Below are 10,619 nucleotides of genomic sequence, written 5' to 3'. Positions count from 1 at the left end.
AAGGAGGGAGAAGAAACACAAACACCCTTCTAGGTGGCTTCTGTGAGCGCCCGTGAAAAATTCAGACGCTTAAAGTGGGCAAACGACAAAAAACATCGCGAAGAAAGACCAGACAGAAAACGCTGCGTGGGTGTTGTTATTGCGTTGTATTTGAACATGGACCGTGTAACACAAAGCCATCAAAATAATTATTAGTGTCCAAGCAGGAGAGAATTACATCACCCATGTAGATTTATCATCAACTCTGAGGAATGAAACAAAACTGCAAAATAGCTTCTTCACATTTGGATCATCTGAAAATGTCAGAACAAAAGGGTTTGTTTCTTTTTCTTAAATTAGGCGTTGTTGCACGATGGGAGCAGCATCTCATTCAGGATCTTTAACATCATGCATCTGAGTGTTAAACAAAAAAACAAAAAAAAGACAGACATATCTAAAATTAGAAAAAAAAAATGGATGAAACGCAGATTTTGTTTCTTGTACAGCGATTCCAAACCATTACAGTTTCTTTGTTACGGCTCTCTTAGTAATAAAGACGCGACGACATGGTGAAAATGTTCATCTTTTTACACAATTCTTAATCTTTTTTTTTTTCTTTTTTTTTTTTAAATAGACATCACATCACCTCATATAAAAACACTAGCTGTAAAAAAATAAGTCGACACAGTCCACAAACCAACCTCCTGCTTGACCTTCAGGAACAGGAAGTAAACACTGATTTCCTTTTAACACTGTAGAGTCTCCCGTCCGCTTCACTAACAGTGAGCCGCTTAAGTTTTTAGTGTAAAGCTACGGTTTACCTATCGCCTCTTTGTAACAAGAGGTTTTATTTCTAACTTAAGACCAGATGTTAGGAAGAAATGTAAAAGAAGAAATGCAACAGCACATGCTTGTAAAACTGACCCATCACAGTAACATCAAGTGGTTCAGAACAGCACTGTAGCTCAGGGGGAGAAGTCGCGCAGTGCAATATCTAACCAGGTGAGGCGACGTGCGGCTCGTCCTCACCTCTGCCGCTGGCTTGCAGTGCAGAAAGACACGTAGTTTTAAAATCAAAGATCTCGTTTCTCCCATATCGGACAACAGAGTCGGCCGCTCTTTCCGCTGCAGGCAGCTACAACGTCAACATGCAGGGAGGTTTTCAGTAAGGGGGAGGTGGGGGGGTCACGCGATGTGCTCAACGATGTCATTTCTGGAAAAAAAAAAAAAACGCTGGAAGACACATTAAAGCACTTTAGGAAGTCACGGCAGTCACCTTCCCCTTTGTATAACCGGACGGTCCGCTCTGGCTCCCAAAAGGGTGGAAAAGCACGAAAATAGAAGGAGTGTTGTACACTGGAATAAAAATAAACTCATGATGGTGGTGCTGTGTGTCCTGGTAGTGTTAACACCCCGCACGGGGCGCTCTGCTCCGTTAGCTCCTGCAGTTACACGCGTCCGACCTTCGCGTCACCGATGGCGCCCCACACGTCGAAAACAAACTCGTCGGGGAAGGCGAAGTCTCCCAGAGTCTCGTCCAAAGCTTCGGCAAACTCGTCGGGGTTCTTCTTGTCTTTGCCCAGCTCCACCATAGTGGCGGCTGAGGAGAGACGACAGGTCGTTTAATCGGTCGGAAATACAAAATGCGGATCTGTGTCTACGGACACTTGTTCTTACCCAGTTCGCTGTCTCTGATGCCCATGTAGCTCTCTAGCAAATCATCCACCTTCTCAATCGCTTTTTCCTCAAAGGCAGAAGGCTGGCAAAACAAAATTGAATGCGCACGATCAGGTACCAGAGATTTAGTAAACAAACAACCCAAACCCTCCTGTGATCAGCTCACCAGCTCCTCCACTGTGGCGGGACCTTTAGAGCGCAGACGAAGGGTCCCTCTGCCCGTCCCGAGCTGGACCCCCGAGCCCGACCTGGAGCCCGATGACCTCTGACCGATCATATCTGGGTCAAAACAATTCATGTACTTAGCGTAAACTAGACATGCATGCGACTTCAAGCTAGAAACTCAAAAATCTGATTTTTTTTTTCCCCCCACTCCAAATCAGTAAATGCACCATCCCTTTAAAACCACCCCAATAAGATGTTAGTAAGGGGAAAAGGTTCAAAGTTAGTTCATTTTAGTAGCAAAGGGATGTTGGATAATTGAGAGAGAAGAAGAATAAAATCTTTTAAGAAGCTAAGAGAAAGGAAACTGTTCAGTCATGCTGTTGCAACACAGTACAGCACTACAAATGAGATTTGTGTGTGTGTGTGTGTGTGTGTGTGTGTGTGTGTGTGTGTGTGTGTGTGTGTGTCTTTGAGCTTTCAAGATGTGACCGTCGTGGAGGATGCTGGATTTGGAAATGTTGGCAAGGTATTGGAAATCTCCCAGCTGGGCTAAGATCAAACAGAGGCTGATTGTTTTCAGTTAGAAATGCTAACCAAGCTAAGCTGCTAATATAGCAATCTGAAGAAAGTTTAAAATCATGTTTTTGTTTTGAAATACCTGTGAAATCCTTGTAAATCTCCAGTTGTTCAACTTTTTTATCTGTGAGACAAAAATCGCCAGCTGCCCACTTCTGACAATTAGCTCGGCTTCAGTGCAGTTATTTTGGTCTTATCTGGGTCTTTTCAGGTCATTTCATGAAGATACAGTAGCTATTTTATTACCTCGGGATTTTGATGCTTTTTTTTTTTTTTTTATTGTAACAGGATGTTAAATAATGAACCAAAGCCACAGAGGAAGCCAGTATCAGATGTAAAGTCCATGCAGGATTGTCTGCTGCAGCTGATGTTTTCAAGTAAATTCAGTAGAGATCAAGAAATATAACAATAAGGCTCCATAATTTAGGTCACCATTCTCTCTAACCTACCAAAAGCTTTGAGGGGCTCCACAAGCTTGATAATGAACATTTTCCCCTTAGGAAGCTCCTTCAGCATTTTGGCAACTTCGTAGTGTCGACAGCCAATGAGGCGATGGCCGTTAATGGACTCGATCATGTCACCGACGTTAATGACCTGGATTTGATGGATGATGCTCCCCTCCCGGATCCTCTGCAAAGCACCAAAAGTTAAAACATTTCAGGTCAAAACAATCCAGCTCACAACATTTTGTCAATACTGTTGTGAATATTTACACACAACAACCCAGTGGGGGGGTGGGGGATTGTTGTGGCCCTTCTCTGTAGATTTTTGAAAACTTTCCTCACCTTGATGAAAGCATAACCTGCTCCGTTGTCGGTGATTGTCAATCCCAACGCATCTTCTCCTTTGAAGATTTCTATTTCCTTCTTCTGGCCTTTAATGTGAGCAAAAATGAAGTCCTCCAGCCCAATCTGTCCCCCTAAAAGTTTATCCATGTCCACCTTATGAGTGTTCAGCGTGCAAAACATAACCTGTGGAGAGAAACGGTCGCATTTAATCTTCATCCCAATCAAAACATCTTGTATGTTTTTTTTTAAAGTCTGACTGACCTCAGATGCTGGGATGCCAAAGGCCTCTCCAATTTTGGCATAGAGCTCTCGCACATTGCTAAAGCCCTCAATGCGGCCTGTGGGGCTGCCGTGAGCCAGTTGGGTGTGGAAAATCAGCCGGGGTCTCATGTTGTTTGGTGGGGGAGGAAGGCCGTCAGACCCTGCAGCCTCCCCGGCGACTCCTCCATCCAAGCCCTCCATACCGGGCACGTTGAGACCCCCACGGATGGGCTCCGCTTCCTCATTCTCCACCAAGGGGGACGCCTTCTTCCTCCTTCCCAGACCCAGAGGCATTGTGGACGCCGCTCTAGGAAGTTACCCCACAATCCAGACCAACATAAACCTGGGGTGCTGACTCTGCAGCAGATTTATTCAGTGTTTACGTCAGAGCCCTCCAGACCAGTTTGAAACTTGTATCGGCCAGGCACTGAATGAATGTAGGAGCACACACATCAGAGCAGCTCACATAGCTGGGTCTGTGATCAGCTGGACAAGAGAAAGAAAAACTCCAGTTATTAACATACATCAAACAGGGCCAAGGAGAAACTCTGGGTACAATGTAAAAGCTTTTGTATCATGAGCTGCTTCACAAATAGGCGACAAGCTCAGTGTTAAATCTAAAGAAATGTGCTATATATACTGAAGTTACTTCTCATCTAACACCACACTGCAGCCTGGACAATCAATGCATGAGGCAAGGCTAACACTAGATGCTAGCTGGCTTCCAGTTAAAGCAAAACAAACACCTGACAGGTACCCAGCTACAGAGCCAACACCAAAATAACACTAATTAAACAGGTGCCTTTGGCTCCTTGTCGCCATATGGTTACTAAGAAGTGTTGAGCTTAATTAGCACGATCGGTAAACATGAACCGAGAAGCGAAAACATGGCAGGGCTCGACTTTTAGCTCTTCCTGTTAGCTGAGCAGCCCACTAACCCCCCCCCATCTACTGATAATATTCATAAAATAACCTTATTCTATTGAAGTACGCTCTTCACGCTGCTCCGCTTCTAGCTGCGATGTTTAATTATCCCGATCAGACTGGTAGGAAATTACAGCGTGTGCGTTAGTAGCGGTGTGTTGTTGTAGAATTAGCTTTGAGCCAGCCAAGCTGGGTGGAACAATGACGCCTTCATGTAACCTCGTAAAAAACAACTCCTCCCCCCAAGACCGAGTGAATAATCTGGAATGTGAAAAGATGGGGGTGGAGGGGGGAAATAAAATAAATTGTTTTTTTCATGGTCATTAAATGAGAGGAAGGTGGCAGATATGTGAATAAATTTACGCTAAATAAGTATATAATAATAAAAAGTAAAGGTTTATATAGTAGTGCTTACGAATTCTGATTATTTCTACAGTCTGATTTAAAAAAAAACACATCCTGTTGCATTTCTCCTTTATGTAATTCTTTTCTGCCCTCTAGTGGTTGATTATTTTAATTGCCACGAGTCAGACTACCACCACCACTACTGCCACATTTACCCGTAGTTCAGCTAAATAAAACTAATTTAAAGACGCAAATATACATTAACTTTCAAAAAAGGACAGCTTATAAATTTTGATAATCTATCTACCCCTGAGCATTTATTGCTATATTTTTTTTAAAGAAGCAGAATTTTATTACTATTTTTAGGTTTAAATTTCAGAAAAGTTGTATTAAACACACACCGTTTCTCATCTACTGATAAAATATCTACATCTAATAAACGTTGCTGTTAGTTTTAGTATCATTCTGCAGTGTCTCAACATAACATGTCTGTCTCAAATATAGATTTCTATTGGTCTTGTGTAACGTTCAGATTTCATGAGAAATTGACTTTGTAAAGCATGTCTCAAATTTCTAAATTTCTGTACTTATATTTAAGCTTCGGCTTCAGTTAATTGCAAAAAAAAAAAAAAAAAAAAAAAAAAAGATAATCAGCCCTTAGGTTTTCTGACAATATTTGCTATTGAGAAAGAATTTTAAACATATCACTATTTACTGAAACAAACATTTTGCTCTGTAGTTCTCATACAAGAAAAAAAAACAACTAAAATAAAACGCTGTTAAAGGTGTGCTTTACAGTTTCTTTAATGTCAAATCAAAAAGGATAAAAAAAATATCCTGTGATAAAATCATTCTTGTTACAAATAAAAGGATTTTGAACCCCCAGCCACAGACTGTGAAGCATAAACACATGAACGCTCTATGGTTTCCCCCTAAAGGAGGAACAAAGTAAACAGGCTTTTTGCATACAAAAAAAACATCACAGAGACGACACATCTCTAAGTTTAATCCACCCGTCTGTGTCTGAAACCTAAAGCTCCAAGAAAAGCAGGAAAAAAAGCAGCACTGACATATTTCCAGACTTTGTAACCTCAAGTAAATTTCCCCCCCCCCACTCAAGCATCAAACAATCTCCCAGTGATCAGTCTGAGCCGTGGAACTACTCATTTCCAGGAAGCGAACAGCTTGGAGTCAAAACGCAGGTTAGTGTACAGAGTAGAAATTAAACAAAAGTAATGATACTGAAGTTTCTTTCCGCCTGGCAAAAACAAAATCATGTACTAAATATGTGATTTTGGTAGAAAATAAATGTTTTATGTAATCATCAATCAGGCAAGACAGCAGGATTCACACCTTTAGACGCACGTATAATTTAATTACACAGGGACGGCTGTTTGGCACAAAACAAACAACGTACATAAGAAGCAAAGTAACTTCTTTAACGATCAGGCTCACCGATCTGATAAAGATTTTTTTTTCTTCCCCTAAATTTTCATCCCACGCACAAAAGGATTCGTTACTCCCCACCGTGTCGCACCGCTCTGCAGTCTGTAATCAACTGGGATCGTTTGCATGCATCATAACTCCAAACACACGACTCACATTTTAAGCCTTCAGAAGGCTCTCAGTGGATTTTTTTTTGTCTTTTGCAGTTCCAACAAGATCACAATCCAGTTATCGTGGAATTTTTCCCACGACACAAAATAGGAAAATACGCGTTTTTAGTCAGAGTCGTTTCTGTTAGCGTACAGCTACGCTCAAGCCTGCATCAACGCACCTGAGGTTTCGGTTAAGCAGCTGACTGCACATCACTTCAAAACGTCTGCTGTGAAGCATAATCAGCCGTGCAAACTTTTTTAAAAGACATTTAATTTTTCTTCCTTCGCATCCAACCAGATTTGGTTCTGAAACCCAACGGGAATAAAACCCGATCCTGAATCGTCTAGGCCGAAACCCGACGCTGAACGCCAACGCCGTCACGACTGGAAATGTTAGCTCGCTGTTAAAAGTGTCGACGGAGACGCTTTGGTCACATGGGGAGGATCTGCTCTAGTGCGTCTCGCGTGTTTTCGCCCAGTTTCTCGGGAAATTTAACAGAGAAGTCCAAGATCATGTCGCCTCGTTTGTCGGGACACTTGGACAGAGGAAGCCCCTCTCCCGCGATGCGCTTCTTCGTCCCGGGCTTCACGACTTCCCTGGAGTGAACAGTGATGGTGCGGCCGTCCAGAGTGGGCGCCTTGACCGTGCATCCGCACAACGCCTGGAGGCAAACGCAGGGGAAATAATACGAATTTATGATCATTTTCTGAACTTTTATCAGTAAATCAAAGGAAATATACCAGATTGTTTACCTCTTTGAGGGAGATTTTTGCAGGATAAACTATATCTGACCCGTCTCTCCTGAACACAGGGTGGGGTTTGTCCTTGACCACAAAAACCACGTCGGCAGGAATGTTGGTCGGAGTCTCGTCACCCTCCTTGGGGAAAGTGATTTTCGTCCCCTCTTTCCACCCGCGTTTGATATTGACCGTTAAAATCTTGTCCTCTTTGCGCACGGTGCAGCCGTCGGGGTTCACTCTCTTGCGGGAAATCTTCATCTTTTTGGTGCAGCCGGTGAAAACCTCCTCCAGGCTCACGTTCAGCTCGTGCACCACGGGCGGGTCCTGCCTCTTCTCGTGCGGCCTGTGCAGGCCGCCGGGCTGGGTTTTGAAGGACCTGTGGAAGCCGCCCATTCCTCCCATGCCGAACGGGGAGAAAGGGTCGTCGACGTCGCCGTCGATGGACGATGAGAAGAAGTGATCGAAGGGGCTGCGGCCGCCGAAGAACTCCGCAAATATGGCGTGGGGGTCTCCATTGAAGGTGTAGTTGAAGGTGGGGCCACAGTGTTCTCTGCCGTCTCCTGGACCCTTTAGTCCTGTTCAGGAGGAAGGCAACAAAGATCCGGTTTAAGCTTTTGCACGTTAGTATCAATGGGAAGAAGAAATGACAAAAAAAAAAAGAATAAATAAGATCTGCCTCGGAATGATTCAAAAATCTTCATTTAATTTCTTTAAAATTTTGACAAAGACACTGTCAAGAAAATATAATCAAGTGATGGTTGGATCTACATTTTAGATTTGAAAGCAGCATTTAAATAACTCATATAAGTATAGCTTTGCCAGAGCCTGAGCAAAGTTTCATGAGGCCTTGGGTAGAATTTGAGTTCCCACAGCAACACGAATTCACTGACACTGTCCTACTCAAATAACATCAACTTAATTCAACAATGCCAAAACACCAGAAGCTCTTTTTCACACCTTTTTAATTGACAGCTGTTTATGTCAACAGAGCTTTTAGAACAAGAAACAGAAGAAACAGCGCCCTCTAGTGTCTCGATAGTCGAGGGTTACATAATCCTGGGCCCTAAAGTCGCTTGTACATCGGACCGGCTCCGGTTCCAGCCCACGAATTTAAGCATATTCGTCTGTGCACCAACACCACAAAAACAAAAACTAAGCAATAGCATATAAATATGTGTGTTTTCTACTTGCTAATCCAGAACTGTAATGTGAGACAGCAGAATGGGAGAAGAGGACAGAGCCTTCGGTTTCCAGCAGGTTCTCCAGCTGCATCCATTGTGCACAGACCTTTACATAGTGGGACAGCTGATGCAGAAAGCTGCAGGAAATAATCTCTATTGCAAATAATGCACCGATTGCAATTATGCTTTAAATATCTGAGGACGAAATTATGCTAGCATTAGGGTAAAAGTGGTGAAAACTAGAAAGCAGCATACAACTTGTGTGAGAGAGTTCAGGTACCTTCTTCTCCTAAACGATCGTAAATGTCTCTTTTCTTAGCGTCACTGAGGACATCATAAGCTTCTGCAACCTCCTTGAATTTGTCTTCGGCTCCGGGTGACTTGTTTTTGTCCGGATGGAAGCGCAGAGCCTGTTTTCTGTACGCCTTTTTGATCTCGTCGTCGGACGCACCTCTGGCTATTCCCAGCACATTGTAATAATCTTTACCCATCACACTGAACGGTCAGCTCCAGTTTCCCCCACCCCCGTTATGAAAGCACAGCCAGCGGGGACATCCAGGTGGTCATGTGTGCGGCGGCTCAACTTGCTTTGCCCACGCCGCAGCTGGTGTCACCTCCGGCGGACAAAAACTGTCAAGGTCTCCGTGACAGTCCGAGGAAAACTTTCGGTTTTGCGCGGAAAAGGCTATGAAAAAGGTTCCGCTTGTTTATCTTGATTTTTTTAAATGAAAAAAGTAAAGAACAAAGTGTACTTAGAGATGAGATGCCGCTGCGCTGAAGAGAAACCGGTCACAGAAACTTCTGGAAGAAGCTGACGAATGTAGGTCGAGAGGATTCCCTCCAAACAACTTCCGGTTTCACCTGACCTAAATAAAAACGTGCGTCGGTGGACTTCGTTGTTTTAAACTGAACCAGGCAACCAGCCGAACTCCTATGAATGAAACTAGTATGTTATGATTTGAAATTTGGTAATGACCGATTGTTGAATCCTTGTTGTAATTTCAGAACATTTATTTGTTGCGTCTGCTGAAGAGGAGGGGTTCCGCTTTTGTGCCCTTCAAAATAAATCAATCCCGTTTAGAAAAATGTTATAAACATTCGTTCCTCAAACGCAAAAATTCTAACTTATGCGACATCTTTTTCAAGAAATATCCAAGAAATTTTCACTAAAACAATATTTTTTACAATATATCTGTCAAAATATATCTTGAAGGTTTTTTTTCAGATCCTCAAAAAAAAAAAAAAAAAACTGAAACGTGAGTAAATAGAAAATGTATAGTGCAGTTTTCTAATCAAGAATTAAATTTTTTATGGAGGACATCTATTCCTGACCCTGGTAATTGTCCCTTGTTAAATCATTATTTGACAGTGATAACCACGATTTTTTGTTGTTGCAAACAGTTTGCAAGCATAGAAAACAATCCGCCCCTCATGGAGAAAACATGGAACAGTGGTGAACATTCCCAGGAGAGATTGGCTGACTGCCACTGCCACGACTTGAGCTCGCTGTTTCCAAAATTATTTCAAGAGCAGATCAAGGAATCATCCAGGATATCACAAAATAACCCAGAACAGCATCTACAGCATCACAGCCGTCACTTGCCTCAGTCAAGGTGTTCATAATGCAACAATAAAAACAAAATAGGAAAAAAATCATGGCATTCATGAAAAAGTTCCAAAGCAAGAATTACTTTTATCCAAGAAGAACACTGTGGCCCATCTATCCAATAACTTTTGGGAACGTTGATACCGAACTGTAACTTTTTAGAGGGTGAATATCTTATTACATCGGACATGTTTGTTTGTTTGCTTGTTTGTTTTCATAGGTTCAGGCTGATTTGGATAGCTTTCCCCTTTATCAATGAGCTCACCATTTGAAAACCTAAGTTTTCACTTGCTTAGGTTATCCAGATGACATAAAACATTTAAGTGTGACAAAAATAGAAGAATAAAAGAGCAAACAAAATTTAGACAGAACGGAAGGAGCTGAAACTGTAAGTAAAGAGAGAGAAAAAATAACTAAAACCTTTTCATAGAATTCAAGAGGAGAGAGTATCTGTCAGTGCCACCAACCAAATGCATTTGATGGATTGGATACCAGGAAGTGTGACCACCTCAAACGGGATAGTTGGCAGCTTGACCGTCCCGAGCATCCAGCTGAGGTGCGTGTTGCCACAATGCCAAGAACGGACGTCAGCAATGACCTTACTGAAGCAATTGTTGCTGCCCGTCAATCTGGGAACCGTTGTCAGGCACTTTCCAAACAGTCAGGGATATTCTACAGTGATTATCCACAAACTGAAAATATTTAAGACAGATGTTTGTCTTCCCTGGCGTAGATGCAGTGCTTCAGATAACATTGCAATGCTATCCAGTGTGTCCTT

General features: G+C 42.6%; 2 protein-coding genes across 2 annotated transcripts; both read right to left on the bottom strand.

Annotated features, from left to right (window-relative positions):
* Positions 1-127: 127 nt before the first annotated feature.
* gipc1 (GIPC PDZ domain containing family, member 1) lies at positions 128-4,595 on the bottom strand. The gene is made up of 7 exons (XM_015011231.2): positions 4,420-4,595; positions 3,447-3,932; positions 3,183-3,368; positions 2,847-3,027; positions 1,823-1,935; positions 1,657-1,738; positions 128-1,579 (listed from the first exon to the last, which is right to left on the bottom strand). The coding sequence occupies exons 2-7, from the start codon at positions 3,738-3,740 to the stop codon at positions 1,428-1,430; spliced, it is 1,008 nt and encodes a 335-aa protein (XP_014866717.1). The 5' UTR covers positions 3,741-3,932; positions 4,420-4,595; the 3' UTR covers positions 128-1,427.
* Positions 4,596-5,501: 906 nt separating this feature from the next.
* Positions 5,502-9,415, bottom strand: LOC106932489 (dnaJ homolog subfamily B member 1-like). The gene is made up of 3 exons (XM_015011232.2): positions 8,516-9,415; positions 7,067-7,629; positions 5,502-6,975 (listed from the first exon to the last, which is right to left on the bottom strand). The coding sequence occupies exons 1-3, from the start codon at positions 8,724-8,726 to the stop codon at positions 6,745-6,747; spliced, it is 1,005 nt and encodes a 334-aa protein (XP_014866718.1). The 5' UTR covers positions 8,727-9,415; the 3' UTR covers positions 5,502-6,744.
* Positions 9,416-10,619: the final 1,204 nt, after the last annotated feature.

This window comes from Poecilia mexicana, unplaced genomic scaffold (genome assembly GCF_051168715.1).
Source record: "Poecilia mexicana isolate PSO_F unplaced genomic scaffold, ASM5116871v1 scaffold_8, whole genome shotgun sequence".
Classification (NCBI taxonomy): Eukaryota; Metazoa; Chordata; class Actinopteri; order Cyprinodontiformes; family Poeciliidae; genus Poecilia; species Poecilia mexicana.
Note: the sequence above shows the minus strand (reverse complement) of the source record. Positions and strands in the feature narration are given on the sequence as shown.

Excerpts from the sequence above, each read along its gene's own strand:
- gipc1 (XM_015011231.2), bottom strand. The coding sequence starts at position 3,740 with ATGCCTCTGGGTCTGGGAAGGAGGAAGAAGGCGTCCCCCTTGGTGGAG. Across the intron at positions 3,369-3,446 it reads TTGGCATCCCAGCATCTGAG|GTTATGTTTTGCACGCTGAA; the intron begins GTCAGTCAGACT and ends TTCTCTCCACAG. Across the intron at positions 1,580-1,656 it reads CATCAGAGACAGCGAACTGG|CCGCCACTATGGTGGAGCTG; the intron begins GTAAGAACAAGT and ends GTCTCTCCTCAG.
- LOC106932489 (XM_015011232.2), bottom strand. The coding sequence starts at position 8,726 with ATGGGTAAAGATTATTACAATGTGCTGGGAATAGCCAGAGGTGCGTCC. Across the intron at positions 7,630-8,515 it reads CGATCGTTTAGGAGAAGAAG|GACTAAAGGGTCCAGGAGAC; the intron begins GTACCTGAACTC and ends CCTCCTGAACAG. Across the intron at positions 6,976-7,066 it reads CAAAAATCTCCCTCAAAGAG|GCGTTGTGCGGATGCACGGT; the intron begins GTAAACAATCTG and ends GTTTGCCTCCAG.